Source organism: Amblyomma americanum, chromosome 4 (genome assembly GCF_052857255.1).
Source record: "Amblyomma americanum isolate KBUSLIRL-KWMA chromosome 4, ASM5285725v1, whole genome shotgun sequence".
NCBI classification, from domain to species: Eukaryota; Metazoa; Arthropoda; class Arachnida; order Ixodida; family Ixodidae; genus Amblyomma; species Amblyomma americanum.
Genome location: NC_135500.1, coordinates 192,964,141 through 192,988,848, shown reverse-complemented (window position 1 = coordinate 192,988,848; position 24,708 = coordinate 192,964,141). Strand labels below are relative to the sequence as shown.

General features: G+C 47.2%; 2 protein-coding genes across 8 annotated transcripts in view; one reads left to right on the top strand and one right to left on the bottom strand.

Moving 5' to 3' along the window:
• Positions 1–5,326: 5,326 nt before the first annotated feature.
• Positions 5,327–6,216, bottom strand: Chchd3 (Coiled-coil-helix-coiled-coil-helix domain containing 3). Of its 3 annotated transcripts, none has more exons than XM_077662718.1 (2): positions 6,091–6,216; positions 5,327–5,912 (listed from the first exon to the last, which is right to left on the bottom strand). In XM_077662718.1, the coding sequence occupies exons 1-2, from the start codon at positions 6,179–6,181 to the stop codon at positions 5,419–5,421; spliced, it is 585 nt and encodes a 194-aa protein (XP_077518844.1). In that variant the 5' UTR covers positions 6,182–6,216; the 3' UTR covers positions 5,327–5,418. The 3 variants fall into 3 exon arrangements, with proteins under 3 accessions (XP_077518844.1, XP_077518845.1, XP_077518846.1); XM_077662719.1 differs by having other exon boundaries at positions 6,080–6,177; XM_077662720.1 differs by having other exon boundaries at positions 6,031–6,155.
• A 99-nt stretch (positions 6,217–6,315) lies between these two features.
• tho2 (THO complex subunit 2-like protein) overlaps positions 6,316–24,708 on the top strand; it is a 64,365-nt gene continuing 45,972 nt past the window's right edge. For 4 of the 5 annotated variants that reach the window (XM_077662717.1, XM_077662715.1, XM_077662716.1 and 1 more), the window contains exons 1-13: positions 6,316–6,454; positions 7,007–7,077; positions 9,267–9,358; positions 9,450–9,501; positions 9,982–10,055; positions 11,809–11,927; positions 13,841–13,974; positions 16,202–16,362; positions 16,469–16,564; positions 17,464–17,616; positions 19,739–19,908; positions 22,219–22,563; positions 23,448–23,549. In XM_077662717.1, the coding sequence (XP_077518843.1) occupies positions 6,390–6,454; positions 7,007–7,077; positions 9,267–9,358; positions 9,450–9,501; positions 9,982–10,055; positions 11,809–11,927; positions 13,841–13,974; positions 16,202–16,362; positions 16,469–16,564; positions 17,464–17,616; positions 19,739–19,908; positions 22,219–22,563; positions 23,448–23,549 (1,634 nt within the window). In that variant the 5' untranslated portion in view covers positions 6,316–6,389. Of the gene's footprint in view, positions 6,455–7,006; positions 7,078–9,266; positions 9,359–9,449; positions 9,502–9,981; positions 10,056–11,808; positions 11,928–13,840; positions 13,975–16,201; positions 16,363–16,468; positions 16,565–17,463; positions 17,621–19,738; positions 19,909–22,218; positions 22,564–23,447; positions 23,550–24,708 lie in introns of all 5 variants that reach the window. The other variant, XM_077662714.1, reaches the window with a different exon arrangement.

Below are 24,708 nucleotides of genomic sequence, written 5' to 3'. Positions count from 1 at the left end.
ATCGCGCTCCCGGCACACTTCACGGGCTCCAGGGCCCTCTTGCATGAAGCAAATAGTCTAGTTCCCAGTGTTGTCTTATTTGCAGCCTCCGTTGGTTTTGAGGAAAGGAAAGGCACATAACTGGCTCACTAGGTCAGTGGATGCCTCAGTCGCGCTTTGATGTGGTGGTGGTTTGCACCTACAAATTGAGGCAGCCATGCGCCTTCCATTTCCTCAACATCAATGGAGGGTTGAGACTCTGTTGATGTTGAGGAAATGGAAAGCACATATAACTGGCTCCCTGGGACAAAAATTATTTTGGGACGATAAAAAGAACGAAAAAGAAAGTGTCCCTGCCTGTGCCACTGAGTATAATGGACCTAAACCACAATCGTGAAATAAATGAAAAGGCCTGAAAGCAATGGTATATTTTTGCCACCCGTAGGTCGGGAAAATGGGAAAAAAAATGAGGGGGTGTAAAAAGCTACATAGCGACCCACAGCCGGGGGAGCGGGCTTGGGGAGACTCCCCTGATCTCCCCTGGGACATAGCGGAAGGGGTTGGATGACGGCTATGAGAATTGGGACTTGGGAAGGGGATGAGGACAGTGAGTTTTGGCTGTGATCCTTCATTCTTCTCGACTCCATTGCTGGCCTGTCTGACCAGAACAGGGAGAGCATCGAGATTGCCCAATGGTGCAGCTCCACTCACGGGATGCCCGACCACCCACAAACGCAACGGGCTCCGACCGCCGGAGACAGGAAAACCTAGCCCAGGGTCAGTCAGCTACCTCAGGCTCCTCCACGACTTTGATGGTTTGTTTCGGACCTGTCAGCTACTAGCCGTCGAGTGCTTTTCCCGGTTTTTCAGACTCCGGAAGTATGTGTGGTGTGGTCCAGCCAGTAGAGGCCTATGTCGTCAGCCTATTGACCCTCCGGCCCTCGGCGCCATGACCTAACACCTCCAGCCGGACCCACCTGTGCTTCCAACCAACCAACCATACACTTATTTTCTCCCCTAGCTTGCTCCACGCCTACTGAGGAGGGAGTGTTCTAGGCCGGACGACCCGGGCCTACTCCGCCGGTACTCCACAACATCGACGGTTTTTGCACTGGTCGTACTACGCACCCCTTACCTCGGTGTCACGCAATGGTCCCCACAGCAAAGCGGTCAGCCGTGAGGCTGCCTCCCCGAGGACGTCGATTCCGAGAAGCCTGGCTGCTGTAAACCCCCGCGCGGACCTGGCCTCTCCGTAGCCAGAAACCAGCGCGTCGGTCGCCAGCCGCGTACGACCCCATGTGCAGAGACTGAATGCATGTATATGAAAACCTTTTGACTTTTGACATGCCTTCTGTGCCGGATTCCGTGGGTCCAGCCTGTTGATATAACCAGGCCTGCCTCCGCTCAGGCATCAAACCTCACGGGCGCGACTGGCCCTCGCAGTCGCTTGGGCGTCGCTGCTACTCCCATGGGGTTTCGCATCCCCAGAGGATGCGCCCGGCCAACCCATCCCCACCGCTGGCATTGCACCGAAACAAAGCCTAGTAGCCGAAACTACACCGTCCCCCATATCCGGTGGCGGGGGGGGGGGGGGGGGGGGGGGGGCACGGGCAAGCCGCACAGTCGGATCCCCCCCCCCGGCTCCCTGGGACAGTAGACACGTGCCTCATTCGACGACTCCTACTCCTCCGGTGACAAAGTGAGATGCTCCAGCAAAATGTACTCGGTTGGCTGGCCGATACTCGACCGCACTGCCATCGCCACGGCCTGGAGTGAAATTCTCAAAAGGGAAACCGAAACTATGCGGCCGCGCAATTAGCCACCACGTGCCTCGAAGCGCGATTTAGCTGTCATTGACCCAGGGAGCTAGCTATGTACCTTTCCTTTCCTAAAAACCAACGAAGTCTAAACCTTCTGGTGGTTTTAAGAAAAGGAGAGGCACATGCTTCAATATGGAAGTGGACATCACCGCCACCTCGCAGCGCAGTAGAGGTATCCACTGACCTAGTGAGCAAGTGCGCGCCTTTTTTTTCCCTCATAACCAACGGAGTGTTTAGACTGCGAATAAGACAACACTGGGAAACAGACTGCTTGGCTTCGTGAAAGCGGGCCCTTGAGTTCAAGAAGTGTGCCGGGAACGCGACCGAAGCGAAGGCCGCGAGCATGCACGTGAACGCAGAGACGCCAAAGCGGCCTGTGAGACGCCTCAGAGGGCAGTCGCCTGCCATTCCAGACCACTCGGCCGCTAATGCCAATCAGCTTTCAATGATTAATGCACCAAGCTGGGAAGCTTAGACGTAGACATCGTTAGCATACCGTGTTATCGTTACCGTGGTATATGGGGAGCGCAAAAACGGCACAAGGGACAAAGAAAGACGGACAACACAGGCGCTAACTTCCGACTGAAAGAAACCTAGGCGACCAAAACGAACGTGGACCGTGAGGGGAACCAGGCGCATGCGCTCGGAAAGATAAAGAAAACCAGGTGGACGAGGAACAACGGACATGCACGACTCAGTTAATCTTTAAGAAGGCCAGCTCTCTTTTCGACAGGGAGATAGACGGCTTGCTGACACATTTGCCTTGCAGGGCAGCGATGCGAGCTGCTTCTATAATCTCGCGAGTTAACTGATCCCGGTGTCTGGCGACGATCGAGCACTTGTCCAGATATGGCACACAACCACATTCCTTGCAGTGTAAAGCCAGATTGCTGCCAGTAAGTGTTCTCAAATTATTATTGTGTTCGCGAAGTCTCTCATTTAAGCACCGACCAGACTGACCAACATACCGCTTGCCACAAGAGAGAGGGATGTCGTAAACAATGCCTTCAGTGCATTTCACGAAATTCTGTCTGTGCTTAATCGTGCACTGCGTCTTTTGGGGACGTTTATCGGCGGGCAAAGTTTTTTTGGATAGCGCTCTTAGTTCGTTACCGGTACGGAAGTACCGGGAGCCCACGCGCAGCCAATGCACATGCGCAAATGGCCTTGATGGCACCAGGTGTCCGGCAGCCGCGCGCGCCGCCTGCAGCATCGGGACCAATCAGTGTGTGCTCAGCGGCGGTGGGCAGGCTTCCGGTTAACACGGTATGCTAATGGCGTGTAGCATACCGTGTACCGTTACCGGAGTACCGGGAGCCCGCCCACTACCGCTGAGCACGCGCTGATTGGTCCCGATGCCGCAGACTCGCGTGCAACTGCCTGGTACATGGCGCCATCTGGTGCCGTAAAGCCGATTTGCGCATTGGCTGCACGCGGACTCCGGTACCGGTAATGGCAACACGGTACACGGTATGCTAAAGGTGCCTATTCTTTCCGTTCTTCCCGTGCACCGAAGCTGCACGCTCACAGCACCTAGTTTGCGAAGTGGAGCCTCTTCACACGCGGCATCGCCGCTTGTCAGGAGGCTCCACTGCTACTGTGGCGCACCATGATGGAGCCCGCAGGGGCTTTTGGCATTCTGGAGCAGTTCTGCGTTGACATTCCCGACCACATTAGAGCATCTGATGGAACAGAAAAATTGTTGTTACTGCACGGCTTCCATCTTAGAAGACAACCACCACGCAGGTTTCCACTAAGTAAATTTACCATGATGCAAATGGTTCCTGGCAGTATTTTGGGGTCCATTCTTTAATTCGGACCACAGATAACCTGCACATATTTCCTGTATCACGACTCTCAAAACACATGTAGTATAGGAGTTGTGAGAGTCTGCACTATAAATAGTTACCATTTCTGAAACCTTGTCTCTTTGTAATTGTTGCATATGCCGGATGGACTGTGCACATTTAAAGTAGTTTTATTATGCATTAAATGGCTACAGGTGACTTCTGTCTTCAGGCTTGGCAATGAGCAGTGCGATTGCTGAATGTTTGCTCATCAGCTCTGGACTAACAGTGGGTAGCAAATTGGCGTCAGGTATTCCTTTCTTTTAGTATTTGAGTATTCTTTTTCCTCACTGTGCAAGTGCACTTTAATCAATGTGCTACTGCGCTATGTCTTACAAGAGGCATACCAACTGTCGGAAAAAACTGGAGTAACGTCCACTTCGCATAGTGATTGGCTATGTTGTGAGCCGTATGCACACTGTATGGGATTGTACATACGACATGATGGCACTGTAACAGTTGTTGTCACTTATTTATTGTGTGTTTGTAATTTCCATTGACAGGAAACTAATGAAAAATGGTTTTGTAGAATGACAGCACTTCATTCTGAAGGAAAGAACATGGCATGCTGACATTATAGAGCAGAAATATAGCAAGATCAAATTGAGTGTTCCCTTATATTACCTCTCGATGTCTGCATCACAAGCAAAAAAACATTACTGCATTTTGCCGCAGCTGAGGTGTTTTATGGTTAACACAAGGCGCTAGGGGGATCATCACAATTAAGGTGAAATATGAAAATGCCCAAAGATATAGTGGAATTCACATTTTTGTGCATCTTAAAGAATCCTTAAAAGGTCAGAACAAATTGGTGATCATCTAGGCAAGCACTGCAGCCCAGCTATAGGTCTGGCATGTAAAAATCTAAGTGCCTTCACACTACCGAGTTTCACAAGTGAAACATTAAAGGAGTGGTCGAGGCCACCTAGGCCACATTTACTATTGCTGCGCATCATGTGGAACCCATAAATTAAATGTAGCTATTGCATGCAAAACATGCTAGTGATGTGTTTCTGTTACATCGGCAGCAAGACTAGGAGCTGTGGTTTGAGGTTTGATATCAGTGCCAGTGCACTGCATTGGTCCCAGGGAACGATGGGAGCTGAAGGTGCCAGGAGTAAGAGGGCACGCAAAAACACATGGTAACTGTGATATGCAGACAGTTGATGTGTGGCAGATACAGGTACGAAAAAATCGTGTTACTAAAACACAAGACTGTTTGCTTGCAAAGCAGTTTGCACAGTGGAACTGTGATTTCAACACAAGCTCATAGTGAAGTAGACTCGTGAATGAGGCTCGCAATGCTACTAATTTTGCATAGGTCATTTACTTCATGCTTGACAGTGTGCTCACAATAGTACACGTACTAGATTGTCCAGCGATTATGCTCACGCAGCTAAAGTTCGCTACAATGGTAGTGCGACCTTACCCTCTTCCCTCCCTTTTGCTTTCCGCTCAACTGAACTGAAGTAATAACGCAACTATCTTTTTGAGACTGCAAGATGCAACGAAGCATGGCCTCCGAGCTCCGGATCTAAGGGTATCTCGGAGGCCATAAAAGGCGGAATAAATAAACAGCCGCGCCAGAGTGCTGCCGCTCGGACCGTAATCGCCAGCCATTCAAGCCGGCTCTCACTCATGCCGGTAACTGAGCGCAAATAAATCAGAAACGAGCACAGCTTATGTTGCTGGTTTATTTTCCTAACAGGCAAATCGGTTTTTAGAGGCAAGATTCAATGTCACCCAGAAGGCACGCTAGAGATCACGCGGTACTAGTGAGCTGCAATGTCTTTTCGTGCCTCATGAACACATTTTGTGAATGCCTCAACGAGTTGCGAACAATTTAATGGTGCGCGCTGGTTCTTCGCGTAGCATTCCATTACTTTCTGCTGATGCCCCTCGCACACAGGTACACATTTGTGTTGGGCGTACTTTTCCTCTACCTGCGTGACAGCACCGGCGAACTTGTCGGTTGCGAGCTTGTAGAGCTCTTGGTTCTGCCGTTCCACCTCCTTCAGCCGTTCTCGCCACACATCTTCAACTTTCTTCAGCTCATCGCGGTGAAGTCTTCGGCTCTGGAGGCTGTCTCCTGTGGCTCGCGGTTCGTACGGTGCACTGGCAGCGGTTTGCCGGGCCACAGCTGCCGCCGATATCGACTCGGTTTCTCCCTTTAACCTCTTCACAACGGAATCGGATATCTTTATGACGTCTGGGGAGTTTTCGTTCACAATGGTTACTCTTCGGGTGCTTCCAGACGAGCCCATGGCTGTAATAGAAACCAAAGATTAGAAACGGTCCGTACGCGGGACGGAAGACCACAGGTCAAGTGACCACAACTCGGACACGGTCATGTTGGATTTTGCAGAGTCAGCTAACAGGCGTACCTCTCTTTAAGCCCCTCGAATTAATGTATTAGAGTGAAACACATCATACATTCACGATACCTGCTGGTTCGGCTCCGCCGTGCTTAGCTCCCTCACCGCACCTCGAGCAGAAAATACAACGTTGCGCTGCCAGCGCTTGCACTGGAGACATCCGTAACTACGTGAAAGATCACAAATTAAAAAAAAAAACCAAAGTATTTTCATTATTGTAAATGTCGTTGCACTTTTTTCTAAATTTCACACTTTCTGCACTTGAATCATGCTGTAAAAATACTCCTTTAAACTTTTGTTTACTAACATTGACTGTAGGTCCCCGCAAGGGTGCGTTCAGCGCGCTAGTGGTAGTTTGCTGGCTCAAGATGGCGAGCCGGGTTGTGTCGATGGACGTTTGTAAAAGTTGGGAAAGATCGGGAAAACTTGAATTGTAAGTGTTTACAGGAACACTGCATGAGTCTCACCAAACTGTTAAACACTGCGCATGCTGGAGTTTCGGTGCTGTAGCTTGTAGTTATTGACGTGTTGCGTTTTGTTAGGCCTACCATGCGTGAACGCGAGTCTAACTCGGTATAAAATGATTGATAAAAAAATGTGCAGGTAACTGTTGACTGCACAGAATGCGCGCCCCATTTAGTTTTTTTCGCGCTCGTGTGTACGTGCACTAAATCGTATGCTTGAGCGTGGCGTAGGCACTAATGCTTTGCTGCTATACGCCATCGTCTCGACTTGATTGACCGTGAGCGTGCTTATCTGATAAATTGGCGGTTGTGACTGTTCTTTCACCAGGTACTGTCGCCGTATGTAAGTCACCTGACGCTTTCCATTCTCTTATTCGGTCAGCAGCTGCGGGAAATACTTGTTTCGCGTCCAGCAGCGCTGACAGCTACCATTGATAGGTTGAATTAATTGGCGGCCATTGCCGTGTCAACAATTGTGACCGTGTTTCGTTTTTTTTTTTTCCCGTGTTTCCGTCATTTAGCATCAAGCAATGCCGTTCAGCAGCTGCCGGTATGCAGACGTCAAGGCTGCCTTCGGACCGAGGAGGGAAGGGTAAGTGCGCAGCTGTGACGCATTACAATATTTTATGAATGTAAAATATTGTAATATGTACCCCCCTTATGTAATGCCCCATTGGGGCCTTTAAGGGAAAATAAATGATGAATAAAATTGAACGTACCGTACGACGTTCAACATGATATTAAATGCCAAGAAGCTGCCTCCGTTGTTGATTTATTCTGCACTTTTTTGCTGTGGTTTGCCCCTTTGGTAACTTCAAATAAAGGTTCAGTGGCAAATATGTACATGTTTTGCATGTGTATGCAAAACGTGTATTCGCCTACATGCAAAGCGTGTAGGCGAACAAAATACTGTGAACTCTTTCAGCAAGGCTTGTCATGTGCAATTTCTTGAATCATTTAACTGGACTCTTGGTACAAAGGCCTTCTTTTGTATCAAAACAGGACATTGCTTCCTACAGTGTTGAGAACCAAATACGTTGTGTGAAAATTTTCAGTGCTTATTCGCACTCGTTAATAGCATGTGACATGCTGTATTCTGCAGGTATTGTCTGCAAAGGTTGAAGATCGTAACAACATGCAGCTTCGGTCATTGTATGAAGTGACCAAAAAAATGCTGAGCTAAAAGCAACGAGCATGCAAACCATGACTTCACACTCGCAAAAGGTTGCCCGTGGAAGATGGTACACATCAGTTTTTGTTTAAATGTGCTTTAAATTTTTCTTTTTGCATGTAAGACTGCTTAGCTCCCGACTGAACCAAGGTTTACTTTTGCTCCATTTCATTAATATCCATGGTGGAACAAACCACTGCCACAGTTCGAACATCTTTTCCTTGAATATTGGCCATAGTTGGATCACTCCAGTGCTCTCGGCATATGTTTCCAAGTCTGTTAGGTACTCATTCCGCTCCTTATTTATTTCGCTTGCATATGCTTTCTCTTAGTTATATACTCCTCCGTTTACAATAATATACTTGTCTGGTTATGGTTGCAATGCTTCTCAAGTGTTCAACCTGCACTTCACAAAGCACTTCATTATGATCACTTATTCCAGGTAGCACATGAGTAGAGTGGACAAATTCAGGTTGGTCTAATACACCATTTTGACATGCGGGCTCCAAACCAGTTTGGCGTAATGAAAGAAATTGAGTTAAGTTAATCAGTTCTTGGCTGGACTGGCCGATCGGAGAAAATGTTGATGACTGCAGTCAATATCAGGCAGATTGAAATCTCTCCACCAGTCACCTTGAAGTCTGTTTGCATCGCGCCATCTGTCACTGCCAGCTGCATCAGCACTTGAGAGGTGGATCGGGCAGGCAGTAGAAAGAACATATGGCAGGAACTTTGTTATTAAGCGCCAGTCTGCACCATACAGCTTGACACTGGCTGGTGTCAGCATTTATTTAATAATCCGAGGATCCACAAGAATGAATACATCTCCTCCATGCAAGTCTCTGTTCTTTCTGTAACATTTAAAGCAGTCTGAGAATACTTCACCATCGGAAACTTCATTAGCTATCATTTGGTATTGCGAATAATGCACTGCTTAACCATAACAGCTAGTGTTCCAAAGTCATCAACCTTGTTCTTAATGCTATTTTAATGCTGTTTTTAATGTGTGGCTGGAAAATTTCTTACAGCGATAGCTGTTAGGCGCCCATCCCTGGCTTTCTCGTCGCCTTCGGCGTAGCCGGTGGGTGCTTTAATGTCACGGTCACATGACATGTCATGTGTTAGGCGTTAGGCTGATAGCTGTTAGGAGCCCGTCCCTGACTCTCGCCGTCGTCGGCATAACCGATGGGTGCGGTAATGTCATGGTCACGTGACATTATGTCACGGTCAACCTGGGTCGCATAAGCCTATGGGTGACTCTGTTTGGAACAGCCGCCGGCCAGTGCAAGGGTTACATCACTTGACCACTACACCAGTGCGCCAGGAATATATCCCCAAAACTAAGCGCCCAAATGGCTATCACTGAACATTGCATTACACAGTCTTAACAGTTCTGTGAGTTTTTTTTTAAAGTCCAATTGTCTCAGCAATAGATGCGTTTTACTGCCAGATGAAGATCAAGATTACCAGAATGAGTCATGGAATCTACTTTTAGTAAGAAGAAAAGCTGGGTGGAGGTTATCCTCGAGTGTCCATAGTGCCTGAGCTGTGCTTTACATAAGCCGGCCTTTTATATTGTCTGCTCACCCGTTTCATTTTTTACTTTTTAGACCTGCAGTTGCTGTTACATGACCTGTGCTGGCACGTGCTGGATGACCGACTCAAGGTGGACCAGGGCCTGGCGGCTCTAGCCGAGATTACTGTAAGTGGCGTTTGTGTGGTGGGCGGCTGATGAGAGCCGTGCAGGTTTACCCACTCCTGCTCCTGTGCACCGGTGCCTTTGTTTACCATAGGCGCTGCACCCAGAGATTGCCTCCATGCTGGCGGACCTGGTCTTCCTGCTGGGTATGTGTCAGCCTACCTGGCTGCTCCTTGCCTTGCTCTGCGTCATGGGTCATCTACACAGAGCAAGAGTATACACGAGAGGAAACGTCCCGTGAGTGCAAAGGTATACAGACTGCCAGGTAATGTCGCATAAGAAGGGGGGTGCCAAAGGAAGTGCAAGTACCGATGCTGGCGAACTGTACGGGATCCCTATGCAACCGTGCTGTGAAAGCATTGGTAAAGCAAACAACCTGGTGAATGTTAAACTTTCCTTGCATGCTTGTCGACATTTGCTGAGTGCCTCATTATGAAAACTGGCATTGAAGGACGCGGCAATTGCCTTTCTGGCCAACTTCACACCATCAGCGTGTGGCTAGCTTTGAACGGCTTCGAAGCATCCGTGACAGCATCGCACCTTGCAGAGAGCGGAGTTTCCCCTCCTGTATATTCTTGCTCCGTGGCCGTCTGCCTGGTCATCGTTGACACCTGTCACCTCTCCAGACTTGGAGACGCTGTCGGCGGACAACCGGGACCAGAGGGACCGCTTCCACTGGCTGCTGGCTGGCTGTGCCAAGGTGAGCTGTCATATGCTGTCCCAACTGTTGTGTCTGCAGTGAGACCCCAGTAATTTGAGATCCAGGATAATTCGAATAACTTCTGCTGTGCTGCAATTTCAAATGTAAATTTTACCAGATAATTCGAACTGGCAGTATGCACCAGCCCGGTTAATCCCGAGATCTGGGGTCATCATCAGCCGATTAACCCTGTCTCTGCCAGCTGCGGCCACCGTATCCCCGCAAACTTCTTAGTCTCATCCGCCCACCGAACATTCTGCTGCCCCTTGCTACGCTTGCTTTCTCTTGGAATCTGGGGTGCTATGTAGGCATGCCTGATCCCTGTATCTGAAGGGATGGCCCTTCAGTGGCATGAGATGGCACTGCAGAGTGATGCTAATGCTTGACATGCAAGGAGCCCCAGCCCAGCACTCCCAACACAAAAACCAGTTCATGGTACGGCTCACAGGAATGCCAAAGCCCACGCCTGCAGAGAAGACGTGCATTACTGCAGCGTAGCACGGAATAGTGGTTTCAGTGTCGTATGGTCTCGGAGCTTCGTCAAGGCGGCGTCTAGCGGAGGTGCTGGCATCGGAGCATCATCCACCCTTAACGACATCAGCAACATCAGTGCGTGTCCTGATCTCAACATCAGTGCGTTCAACATCAGTGTGTGTCTTGGTGCGTGCCAGCGATGGGTAGACAGTGTGCCATGCTGAACTTGTACCGTTTATCTGTCTGATGTGCCGTGGTCAGGGGATAAGGTTATCAGCATCTTTGATTACTTTTAAGTGATCTGGTCTAATAAAGGTAGGGCATTTCTGCTACGAAATTTTTTTTGACCTGGACCAATTTTTTTTTCATTGTGCATGGTCAGTTAGAAAACCCACTTAATTTGAATATTTTTGCTGTCTCAGTGACATCAAATTAACGAGGTTTTACTGCATCAGGTAGTTGACATGCATGTATGAGGCTGCTTTATAAATGCAATCTGGCTGCAAGTTGCATCGTTTATTTGTCAGTTTCTGGCCGCAAGTTGCATCGTTTATTTGTCAATTTCTGGCCATGCTTTTTACTCTCTACAACAGACTCCTCTGCCCGGTCAAGAAGTCCAACCAATAAGCGGTGCATTTTAAAGCTCAGCTTGCTGTTGTTAACTTAGTGCACTAAAATATGTGCCATCCATATAATTCTCACTTGGGCTTAACATGAAGCTGAGAAGAGTTACATCATTCAGTATATTATTTAATTGGCACACTAAAGACCGAACGGAATGTGTGGTAAATAGTTGTCGGACATTTGATAGCATAGGCTATGGTTTACGGACAATGGCTCTACTAATGATCTCGAAGTCATATAGTGAACTGTGCCCTCATATTATTATAACAGATGATAATCAGAGGGCATGTTGGGCTGCAAATTTTTGCTGTCTTGGTTGTGGGATGTATATTTCAATGTTACTTTGGTAGGTTATTACATCATTAAACTATTTAAACACGTAATTTGAACCTAGGGGTCAAATATGCCAGTTCAGTCAGAAGTATGTTGTTGGCTTCTCCTATGGAAGGCAGAATTTCATTTGTCTAGGCAATATTAACCCACGAACTTATCAGTTCTGAATTTAGGCGGAAAACATAGGCTAGTGAGAGGGGGTGATTTCTGGTTTTAGCAGGAATGCCTTGTTTCACATGTTCTAGCCCTGTGGTCAGGGAGTGTTGTACTTCACAGGAGCGCCAGCAGTTTTTGACATCACGGTTGCTTCATATTTGTGCAGATTGTTCCAGACTCCCTGCTGAAAGAAAGAGTGGACATTGAATCACTGGGGGAGGCTGGGATTGTCAAGAGCAGTAAAACAATGCTTACCAAGTTTGTCAAGATCAAGACACGGCTCTTGTAAGTAGCCTTCTTTAATGTGAAAGCACTATATGGTTATGTCGAGTCAGCAAAAAGTGTCCGCAAGTTTTGTCTGCATGATCCTGTAGTTCTATATAGATAGATGTGAAAAAAATTTGTTTTACGTAATGTGTGAGTACACCTTGAAGTGGGAGAAATTTGGTTGTCGAATTGTAATTAGTTCATTAAATTGATTTATATAATTGCGTGTGAAGCAGGTTTTGTGTCAATATGTTGAAAAGAGTCGTAAAACGTAAAATACTAAGAAAAATCAAAACAAAAATAAAATAGAAACTAATGAATAAATATAAAATAAAAACAAAACTTAAATAAAAATAAAAATTTAAACGATGGAAAGTAAGTGGAAATTTGGGGAGAAAGAGAGGAAAGGGAAAGGCTTTTGCATTTCCGGTCTTAAGCAGACTTAAGTGCAATCCTGTAATTTTTTTCCTTTACACAGCACTCCGTACTGTTTCGAGCTTTCAGTGGCATCCCTGTCCATACAAATTTTTTTTCACATCTTAGAAGTTCTCTTGCGACTTGGAGATGTTTTCTTTTTGGAGCGCTGCTCTTAAGACATTGTCACAGTCTTTCACGGCAGCGCCGGACCGACGTAACCGAAGGGTGGCTGGAGAGTGGTAGGAAGGTGGAAGCTGCATAAAGAGCAACACAGAAGTGGGAACAATACATCCAGCTAGTTCTACCGCAATGAGTGAGGCAGATGCAGCTGCTAAACACACTGCCTGAGCAGAGGCTTAGTGACGCTGACTTCAGGATCCAGCTGTAGGCTCGGCCAAAATGGAAGCAGCTATGTAACTGCAATGCGAAAGGTTGCTGGGGTGTGATGAACACACCACTGCTGATGCTTGCATTGACAAAACTCTTATATGCCAGGTCATCCGGATTATCCGGGAGGCTTCACAATTTTTATGGTACAACTATTGTACAACTGAAACAGAAATCTCCTGGAAATGCTCCTGTGTTTGACCCAAAGATTTCTTCTGTAGCCTGGCCACGGGCTGATGTGCACTGGAGTGCCATCTCCCAGCTCGAAAGGCACGAACAAGCTTTTGAAATTTAGCCGTATCATGGAGGTAATGCTATAGGAGTCCTCTCTATAGCGCACAGCAACGCTGAATGGGAGAGGCAGTTCAGTATTGTCAAAAAAACTCTCACCCATTTTCGATTTCAAACTAACGTAAATGAACCAGATATATGGTATGCAGCGATCAAGACGTAGTTGGGTAGTGAGAAAACATTTTTATTGCTTTTTATTCCTGTAGGCAATGGCCAACACCTGTTTTAAAGCCCTAAATTATCGGAGGACCTGTTCGCCTTCAAAGCTAAAGAGGCAGGCGGCATTCAGCGCATCTGAACTTGGGCAGTGGCCTGGCTGACTAGTGGCTAACCGAACAGCAAACGGTTCGATAGTTTTAGATTTGGGTGCGCGCAACTATTTGTCTGGGAAAGCAACCGTTAGCGTGAGCGAGCCATGTAAACGGAGCATTATTCGTGCCCTCGCCAGTCGCACCTTTCGCAACTGCAAGCGGCATCGTGTCCACGCCGATCTTCCTAAGCCTGCCTTGCAAGCACCTGCGTACATGCTGGTGGTCTGGCGCAGCAGAGAGCACAAAATATGCGAGTAAAAGTTTTTTTTTTTTTATCCGGGTAAATAGTTTGGGGCGTACAAATTAGGCGCCGGTGCAGATCACACGAGTGAAGACTTCTTGTGTGTATATGCATGTGTACATGCACGCGCACACATACACGCTGGATGACAGTGCGCTGGAGCGTACTGTCAGCATTAAGACACTGCAATTCCACCATGCTTTCTCTGATCTGAAGAAGTGGTAGCGTCTCTAGTAAACCCGACTTTGAAATGCTTTTTTTTTTTTTTTTGCTCTGTTGTGCAGTTACAAACAGAACAAGTACAACCTGTTTCGAGAGGAGAGTGAAGGCTACGCGAAATTGGCTACAGAGCTGAGCCAGGAAATAACTGCCAAGATCAGCCCAGACTACATGATTGAGGTGATGAGGTCTCTGATAGGTGAGTACGTTTGCAATGTGAAATGCCCCATTCCATGCAGAGAATACCGTTGGACTGTTGAAGGGCTCATTTTTGATGGAGTAACATCACAGAAAGTGCGACTGAATAACCCGTAGCCATACTGAATGCTTCGAAAGATATTTGAAATAGTACATTCAGGCTTGCATGAAATGTTCGGTTTAAAATGAATGCTAAGCATAGCATTGGATAGCCGTCGCCATAGCTTGGTTGGTAGAGCACTGTACGCGAAATTCAAACGTCGTGGGTTTTTTATTCCACCAGCGGCATGGGGTGCTTTTTTCTTCTACTTTCAAATTGATTATCTTGAAGCCATAATTACACTATTAATTTCCCATTTATCAACACCACAAACTAAAAAAAAAAACCTATACCTATTCTTTCCTTGGTTTTAGTGACTGTTGGTTTCCTGTTTGTGTATGTCATAACGAGCCCCACATTTGTTAACCCTTGTCTGCTCACTGTCGTGTGAAGTCATTTTATGAGGCTCGTTTGTAGAGTGAGGCTCTGCTGCAGGTAATATGCTGTAACCTCCTGACAAGGCTTTTCTGCGTGTCCAATAGCACTCACTCTTACGCAAGTGGTAGCTAGAGTCATTTTCATGCCCCCAGTTTCCTTCTTGAATGCAGTCTTTTTTTTTTTCCCCCCATTGTTTGACCTAAGGGGATGAAAATTAAGAGGTGGTGGTGTATTGGGTTTTTAAATTATTCAGGCTTATTTTTAGCAACCGACTGTTGCTTGACAGAGTTTTAAAGCGTAGCCACTGTGGCCTACTCTACGTATTATGGTATCACAAGCAGGGCATGAGCTGCTATCAGTTGGTAACCTGCTCTTACCGTATTTACGTGCATAATTTTCGCACTTTTTATTCAGAAATTAGGGCGCGAAGAAGAGGGCGTGACAATTACGCGGGGATTTCGAGCGCGACTTAAAAAACTCCACAAAGGTCATAACGCGCAATATTGGTATAGTGTATGTTGCTGCGTATACGTCAGCACCCAGACCAGCACCGCACGCTGGCTGCCCCCCGAAAAAAAAGTTCACTCTAAATGAAAGGCCGCGCATCCCCCCACTTGCGGGATGGCATGAAGGTGCATGCATGAAGCTGAATAAGATGCTAAAACAGCGTCATTGCTTGAGGCCCAGCCAATTGTCCGGTATTTCCGGATTCCGTAAGTTTGCTCGTAACTTCGTCCGGGATAGCAAGCGCGAATCAATAAATAAATTATCGCGCCACACAATTCTTTAACAGTACCGCGCGAGTGTTGACCAAACTGCTTGTCAGTACCTTATCACGGCGCGGAGCTGCGAAGCCAGCGAGAATAGCCACGTGCGCACAAGTTTTCCGACACAACGATTGTCGTCTATGGGCAAACTTGTGCGCACGCAGTTATTCTCGCTGGCTTTGCCGCTCCGTGCAGTGATAAGGCGCTGACAAGCAGTTTGAAACTTGCCGTATAGTTGTGATATCCCATCGCAAGACACGACCGAACAAGCAAACACTAGCAGTCAGAGCCACCAAGAAAACCGTAGCTGGCAGTCGAGTCACATGCATCAGCCAAACAAACAGCGGTGTTGGCTCTTCTATCAGCTGCCGATCCTCCCTGGAAGCGCTACTGGCCGTTCCGAGTGGCGATTCTGCTGGTGCCGCCGCGATTTTGACAGCAGCCTCTGACACTGCCATGAACGCCCAGTGCACAAACAAAAGATTCAAAAAGTCTTCCGAACAAACACACGGAATAGCCGAATGCTCCTGGGTAGAGCCATAGGGTAGAGCCCGCGTGCATGACGGTGGTATAGCACAGCGTGGTGCGTAAAATATGCGAGTAAAAAATGTTTTTTTTTGTAAACCTGGGAGATAAGTTAATGGTGCACAAGTTATGCGAGGGCGCAAATTATTGGCGCAAATATGGTATTCTCTGTGCGCAAATGGTGTCTGGCACTTCCTGTCCGACTATTGCTTTCTTGTGTTGGCTTTCCGAAATTCAACCTTTCATTAGTCATAGTGGCATGTGGCATGCCTACTGCCTGCCATACCTGTAGTTAGCCAGAATAGCAGCTTGGTCATGTTGGCTATTCATTTGGAAGTTAACAGCACAGAACGAATAGAGATAGACAGGAAACAGGTGCCATCTCCTGTTTAAAAAGAAAAAAAAAATACTACCTTGTAGTTATTGTATCTCCTGTTTCCTGATTTGTTTTGGCACAGGCTGCTTCAACTTGGACCCCAACCGAGTGTTGGACATTGTCCTTGAGGCATTTGAGTGCCGAGTTCACTTGGAGGACTTCTTCGTGCCTCTGCTCATGAAATTCCTGCAGAACGCAGCTACCATCAGCCAAGTCCTGGGCTTCAAATTCACCTTCTACCAGGTGGGGTCCTTCCACTCGGTGCAACTTGGTTTAAGTAGAAAAACTTGCCACCCTTTTAAGTGTCTCCCAGTTGGGCCACTGCTAACATGCTTGGCTTTTGGTGCAGGGAGAAGCTGGGGAACCAACGCCATCCTCCCTTTACCGTCTGGCTGCCGTCCTCATTCATAATGAAGTCATTGCTCTGGATGACCTTTATTCACTAGTGAGTGCTGTGACGCTTGAGTGCCTTACAATTCTGCTGGTTTCCTTCCACTATCAAGTAGTTCAGCTGTGTTGCTAGTCTAACATCAATTAGCATTCCTTTTTGCAGTGGACCTGTCTTTTCAATTACTGTGAATGTGTTGCGAACTGTACCAATCTTCGCGGTACATGCTGTTAGCATAAATTAGTGGAAAAGATTGCCACATAAAAGGCAGATTGACAGTAGAGTGGATCTAGTTGTCTATTCTATTTCAGCGTGTACCAGCTGACTGCAAATGTGCATAACTATCAGTGCATGACAGCATAGTGCCAGCAGTAATTTCTTGTTCAGTATCCTTTTCTTTTATTTCTGTAGGCAACAAATTCCTAACTCTTTCAGACTGGTTTGACCTAGTGTAAGATTGATTTCATACTACAAATCTTTACAGAGCATGTAACACGAATGGCTAATTCCATTAAATTTGATTGGAAAGGTGGCAGAAATTGCAAACATTGCGCCTTCAGCTTCCCTTAGCAAACAAAATGATGTCGGTCCATCCTAGATGCTGAGGTACTGACATACTAAGATAGCCATGTGTCCAAAATATTCATGCCGTTAAATCTAATACTTTTGCACAACTTCAGCCCACATGATGATCTGAATTGAATATTATGGTCAAAATACTGATTTCCGGAAGGGAAAAATTGGTAGAGCTGGAGAATACAGCTGTAGATACCAAAAATGCCATTTTTTGATCCCAGAGACCACTGTTACCCCCTTAAGAAACCTTGGGTGGTCAAAATTAGCCCTGAGCCCTCCACCAAATAGTGCACGAGCAGCTCCTGGACGGTGCCCCACATGTTGTGGCTTTTTGTTCTGGATTCTCTGTGCTGACTCTTCACACTGTGGTGTGTTTGCAGCTCCTCCCTGATGATGCAGCTTTGGCCAAGCAGCACAAAAAGGAGGAAAATGCTGCACTGCAGTATGCTCGACGCACAGCTATGGTGATAATGTCCTCTGATAAAAAGGATGATGAGAAGAAAGATGAGGACAAGGATGACGACCTCACCCTGGCAAGTCTTTCTAGGGCATTTTACTCGTTGCATCCAGAAGTTTTCACTCTGGAGTTAAGTGCGAGAGCCGCAGCTGGCACATAACAGCAAGGAAAATGTCCATTGGGAAAGAGCTCTTTCATTGTCCATGCAGCTAGAGTACATTTTGCATTATCACGTCTTTTTTCGTGTTGTCATTGCTAAGACTAATCAAGGGTGAGCGTAATTTTGAAGCTGATACAGTGAAATCTCATTAATTCAAGCTCATTTAAAATGGTGGAGACACCAAATTTCCGTAGAGTATTTTTGCTTCAAATGATGCGTAAGACAGTAAACATGGGCCAAGGTGTGAAATTCGCCTGCACGCAGTATCTAACTTATAAGGGAATTTATTCTATGTTGTTTCGGTTTCGGTTCAGTTGGAAGACTGTTGCAATGTCACAAGTGAGCACCAGATCATGTGAGGCATGCAAAAAAATTTGGGCCGATCAATTGGATTCATGCGGAGGAAATGCGATGACATTTTTCTTTCGCTGGCCAATCTATTCCAGTTCTGGTTATTTCAGTTGTGATTCTATTCCAGTCCTCCGACCATTGTCTTTCTCTCCATAATCTATTCTGATTCTGTTCCAATTCTGACTACACAACTACCAAAATGTGTCACATTGGTAGACTGCCACGTGTTCTCATACTCCTACCAGCGCAGTGGTGTAGCAGTTAAGCACTTAAGCACCGGCAGGTGGCTTTTTCAAACACAGGCATCAGTGGGGCTCGTGAGACCTAGGTTGTTCTTCCCGAGCAGTGTGAGAGGGAACAGTTCCCGCAGTTTGCAGACAGTTCTTCAGGAACCTGGCTAATTTGCACGTAGGTCTGCTGTTGTCAGTCATTTTATTCTTAGTATTTCATTTTTGCTGGGCCATTCAGCATCTTGTGGCTCCCTCCTATGCATGGAAATGGCCCTATACATGGAAAGGGGGGAAACAGGTGGCAGGTGGAGAGAAGGCAGTCCCCCTTAGCACCACCTGTTAGGGCTAGCAGGGCAGGGGCTTCAAGAGACCCCGCCGGACAGTTTTCGCCTTCATGGCCCTCCTTATGCTACAGAATTAAAACTTCAGTTTAATATCTCTTTGTTCACTTGCTTCCATTCCGACTTCTGGAGCAGTTTAGCGTTAGTGTTTGAAAGAATTAAAACAACAAAGCAGTGGTTATATTAGAGTTCTTGTATGCCTCACATGTCGTACTCGCTTGTCTTCTCAACCAACATCTGGAAACTAAAAGGCCGTTAATTAGAACCACATTAATTCAAAGATCCAGATAATTTGAACTGCTGGCGCAGTCCCGGCCAACGCCCATGTATGTCAGTGCCATCACACGAACACTAATTCGGATGCTGCGGGTCTCGCACTGGTCACTTCGCAATGTTCCCGATAACTGGCATTGCAAGCATTCGTCGAAATGGCCCAACTCAAACCTGAATTTCATGCTGCAGTGTTGCTTACGCACCTCTTGATGTGCGTGCAGTGGCAGGCGTGGCAACTTTGGAAGGCCCCGTCTCGAAAAACAGTCAGACCGCATAGTTTTAGTTTAGGTTTCGCTTTTCTGAGCTTCGTGCTAGCCCGCATCAACCAGCTAACTGTGCCCAGCTGCGCACTGTTTCAGGTGCTGATTGGAGCGTCTCTGCAGTTTTTCTTTTTTTTCTCGCTGCTTCAGCGCTGCCAAGCATTTTCATCTGTGCGGTTCTTCCAGTGCACCAAAACTGTGCACTCGTCACGTGCCGTTCGCAGTTTGTGCGATGGAGCCACCTCACATACGATGCTGCCAATTCGGAGGTGTGCGACGCAGTAACGGTTGAGCTCCATAGCTAGAAATAGTCATTGTCGTGTCATTTTTCTCTCAAAAGCAAGCAGTCATTGCCTAGGCTTTCACCAAATAAATTTTTTTATGATGCAAGCAGTTCTTGTTAGTTTTTTCAGGATCATTCGATAATTGCTTGGTTTCTTGAGGTAATTCAATTGTTTGAGGTATGAATTAACGAGACTTTACTGTACAGAGGAAAAAATAAATAACCAGTTAAAAAGTAATTATTGAATGCTGACCTCCGCAGTGTACGCACCTTTGATGTAAGTGCATGGCCTCTGTGCAGGAAGAGAACCAGAAGCTGGGCCTGTGTGAGGCCCTCCTGGAGGTGGGCGACTGGCCAAATGCCCAGAAGCTGATGCAGCTGCTCCCAGAGCACTATGCTGTGTCTCACCCACACATTGCCCGCCGGCTGTGCCTGTTGGTGCACGCCCTTGTGGAACCGCTGTACTCAAAGTGAGCAACCCTGGCTTTTCAAAAATGGGTCTCGAACCCTCCACTGCAGCATGCCCTTAGCTCTGTGTAGCCTTGGCATTTGTCATGTTAGGCAGCATATTGAATGCACCCTAAGCTAGTTAATTACTAGATAGTTTAGCTAGATACTGCATTACAGAGGCCCTCTTCATGACGTCCCTCGTAGCCCATGTGTTGCTTCAGGACATAAACCCCACATACCATACCAATCTTTCATCCCTTTCCTTGTGGTGCGGTTGAGGTGTACACCAAGGGCAAGATTGCTGCAGCGCATTTCTTTTCTCCATAACCAATTATATATCTGTGTGTGTGGGTGGGTGGGTGTTTGTGTGTGTGTGTGAGACGTCAACTTAACAGTGTTTGCTCAGCATAAAAAGATGTAAGGTTTTTTTTGCTGCTGCAGTGCTGTGAAAACAAAGAGCTGCAATTGCTGGCCGCTGGGCTTTTTGCGGATGGCAGTGGTTTTTGTACACCGAGTACAGTCGAGGCGCTCATAACGAACGAGAATTGTGCGGCCGTCGAATTGTTTCAATGGCACAAAATCACGTATAACAAACGTCATTAAGACCTGCTGATCGGTTACAACGGACAGACGGCGTAAACCCGGCGGCGCGATACAAGATAACCTGTCTCCAACCCCTTTGTGCGCCCGACGCGCGGTATGTTTTCCAGAGTCTCATCGCAGGTGAATTGCCCGCCCCGTTTCGTGCCGCTCTCAAGCAAGCTACCCTTTCCGCGCTGACGCGCCTTCCAAGATCGCCCTTCCGCCCCTCCTCGCAACTCTGCTCCCCTCTCCTCACTCTCTTGCAAATCTGCGCGTGGCCACCATGATCACCCGCCACGCCGCCGGATGCCGATTGCAGAGGCCACGCTCCGTGAAGCAGGCCTTCCGTGGGAGCCAAGAGGTGGCTGCACTGACGCTCACGGATGCCCCTCATTGGTCTCTGCGCTGGCGCTGTGCGTCTATCTTTAGCTTGATTGGCTTGATTGCCGGCTGTGCACGTTGCACGTCTACCCCATCGTGCACTTTTGTCACTGTTGTTGCGGTGCGGACGTTTCGTTGGCTTCGTTCAAATCTCAGTTCCTAGTTGTAATTCGGGATGGCGGACAGGAACACCATGCCCATTTTCTTTGTATTCAGCGGTAGAGATTATGAAAGTGGCCAGGGCAGAGGTGACGGCCACTGGCGTGTGGAACTGCTTCCGCAAGGCCGGCTTCGTCAATACAGTGCGATGCCGAGCCTGATGTTTCGGAAGATGACCAGCCTAGCTGCGATTTGTGGCAGCGCATCGACGACTCCGACATGGGTTGTCATGACATTGGTAGGAATGATTTTATTTCTGTCAATGGCAACGCCTACACCGCGGAACCATGCATGGACGAGGGAATCGTTTCTGATGTGTGGGACGAGAGTGATGCGAAGGAATTGGGTGAGAATGAAACTGCGGAGCCACCACCCATAAGTGCACCTGTAACAGTGGGCTACATAGAGACCCTCAGACAGCCCTTCTATGCCAAGGGCCTCGGCAAAGAGCACACTTATGCTTTAAATAAACTGGAAACCTCCCTCATCGGATCTGCAATGCGAGAACAGACGTTCATCGCGGACTTTTTCGCAAAGAAAAAATTGTGTTTTGACAAGCAACTGTCTTTAATTTAAAGCTGTGGTCCACTTACTATGAACTTCGGTATATAACGAACGGACGCCGCGGGACGCTCATGTTCGTTATAAGCGGGCTCGACTGTACTGGGTACAGGGCAAAGTGAATGGACGTGACTGTATGGTTTAGTAGTATAACTGAAAGAAATACACTGCCATGTTAGGTGGCACAAATATTGTCCCAGTCACAGCAGCGGTTGAAGAACTAAGAGGGTTAAGCTGCTGGGCTAGCTGGTTTTTACACATCGTGGGATAAGCAGCGCTTGCAGGCGGGGAGAGGGATGGAAAAATGACACACACAACGCAGGGTTGTGGGTGTCGTTTTTCCTTCAGTGTCCTCGTCTGCAAACACTGCTTATCTCATGAACTAAGCATTTGAGCTGCCGTGAATGCACACCTGTGTAGTTCATGGTGCGTGCGTACGTGTGCGTGCGCGCGCGTGAAAAGAGAGGGGGGGAGTGAGAGATGGATAGAGCTTTTTACTTGTGACTTTACTTGTGGTGTGTTGGTGAATTATTGTAAGGATACGAAAAATAGCTCTGTTTCACAGGCTACGCACCAGCAGCCTGCGGAGTCGGTGGAGCAGTTGCGTGTAGTCTTACATTGTGTGGCACCCATGTTTGTGTGAATAGGCACAGCGGCCTACCCGAGGGCTTCCGTCGGTCTTATGGTCCCCCGCCGGGAGGTCTGCGACCGCTGCCCGTGGTGGAGACGTTTGGTGAATTCCGGACCCTTGTGCTGCCCATGCTCATGGCTCTGGGCCCCCTGATGCACATAGACCCCGTGCTGATTGTAAAGGTGGTCCGTCTGGGCCGGGCCTTCCTGCACCAGAAGGGCTCAGCCACAGCTGACCTACGCTTTGACCTGCTCAACTTGTTGGGTGAGACGCTGCTGCCTTCACTGTCACTGCTGGACTGCAACTGCTGCGTGGCTGATGAGATCTGGTCTTTGGTGAAGCTCTACCCGTACCAGCAGAGGTCAGTAGTTGTGTGCTTTCATGCTGCAGGCTCACTTCTCAATGATAATGAAATGTCAGTGTTGGCCTGTTCAGAATGCACTGCCTGATTTTGGCGGCTGTTCTTTCTTCACCGTGTGTTGCTAGCATGCAACTCTCTTTGTCCAATATGGCAAGAATGAAAAATTGCATTCTATTGACATGCAGCCTTTTTACATAACTAGAGCTCGTTGAAAAAAATAAATAAAAAGAAAATCAGGTTGTTTTTTGTTATTTTCTTTTGCAAAGTGGTGTTAATTTGCATAACCAAGCTGTATCTGAGTTGGAAATTCTTTAACTGTCAGTCTGTAGGCTATCCTGCTTCCTTCTTTGCATTTTTGCATTTTTGGCCTCTTTGTTGATAATCTTGAAAGTGCAGATAAATGAAGAAAGTGTGACCTCTGAGTGTCTGTCTTCACATTAGTCTTGTTTGCCTGCACCGTTTTTGTTTTCTTGTATTTGCTGTTTGCGAAATGGTCCAGGTTTTCAGTAATCTATTGATATCCACACAAGATGGTAGCTTGTGGAATTTCTTTGTGTTTACTTTGCAGTCAAAGCAATGAAAGTGTTTGTTAGTAATTGCTTTAGCGAACCCTGTGTTGTTAGCTTTCTAAATAAATTATATTCCTATAAGCTGGACACCTATTCCTTGAATGCCAAGCTCACCTTCTATAAAGTGAAACTGCATGCTGTTATTTTTCTGCACATAGTATTTCATTACTTTGGAATGTTGAACCAAGGGTCTCGCTTTTCTATAAGGGTAGTAGATGTGCAGCATGTTTAAATGCGTGCTGTAGTGCAAAAGGCTGTTTTACCGTTTGTCTCCAGCCCAAATTTGTTGAGTCCAGGCAATGGGAATTGTTTCAGGTACCTTCTGTACCATCATTGGAAGAATTCTGCCTACAAGAGTCATCCTCTTCTCATCAGGGTTAAGGCAGACTCACTCAAGAAGATCAAGTACATAATGAAGTATGTTTTGCTCCTTTATTTAATCTGAAATTTTACATCTGCCCGCTATCCTGTGTAGCCATAACACATCTACTGTGTGTAATTCTCTGTCTTCCGCATTTTTTTCATACCAGAAGCAGCATGACCCAGAGGCGGGATTTCCGTTTTATTTGAAACTGCCTAGGTTCTTGGCATAAACTTCTGTGTATAGGTTACTTTCGTGAAGGCAAAAAATAATGGGATTAATGTAATTTTATATAGCCATTGCTTCATATTATGGTTAAACAAAATGGTACTAATTTTTGAGGTTCTGTGAGAGAGCTTTGTGCCTTTCAATAATGCCCACATTTGTTTTGTCTTTGGCATAAACGGCAGTTAGGATTTATTATGCGATTAAATGCACCATTATGCGCCAGAAGAGTTTGGTAGGACTGGGTGTGGGGACTGGATGGGGGCCTGAATAATATCACTGTCGTTGATGATGGTTGTTTTTGAAGAAGCTTGTTTGCACACCATGTCTTCCTTGAAGTGCAAATGGTCCTGTCGTGGAAGATGAATGATTAACGAATGGGAAGTGGAAAAGCAGAAAATTTTGCTCAGCCGGCTTGCTTCTACCTCGCTGGGCTTTGCCAGCGAAAGCCGCATTTGGTCTGTCTTCTGCTGCTCCGCAGTGCATGCTCGAAGTTGGTTGCGGTCCACACGAGACATACTGAAGTTGCTCTTTGTTCAGAGCACCAGCAGGATGAATGCTGTCGGCTAACATCGTCCCAACAACGAGCATTTCGAGTTCCTTCCGGTCAATTCCTGGAGAGTTGCTACCACATCAAGGAGAATCTGGAGGTGGCGGGGGCTTGACAGCTGGAGCCCTTTGCCACAGCCTTTCCCGTTGCATCCCTGCACGACTTCACCACCAGGAATCATCGTGTCGCGGCTTCTGCTTTGTGAACGACCAGCATCATCAGTTGCATCGTCGTCTGCACCTTGAAGCGTCATCCGAATGATTACAGTCGCCTGAGCTTAAAAGCCGTTGCCGTCAACATTAAGGCCTGGCCCTCTAAATGTGCTTGATGTCTACAGTCCCTGCAACATATGCCTGCATTTTTTTCAAGCCTGGTAGCGAAATCAAGCTGCATCAGGTGGGCAGTCAAGTTGGTTGAAGAATGGTGCCAGCCCCTCTCCA

What these genes read in the sequence shown, in the direction of transcription:
- Chchd3 (XM_077662718.1), bottom strand. Translation starts at nt 6,181, where the DNA reads ATGTCTCCAGTGCAAGCGCTGGCAGCGCAACGTTGTATTTTCTGCTCG. An exon ending in CGGCGGAGCCGAACCAGCAG is followed by an intron (nt 5,913 to 6,090) that starts GTATCGTGAATG and finishes TTTCTATTACAG; the next exon opens with CCATGGGCTCGTCTGGAAGC.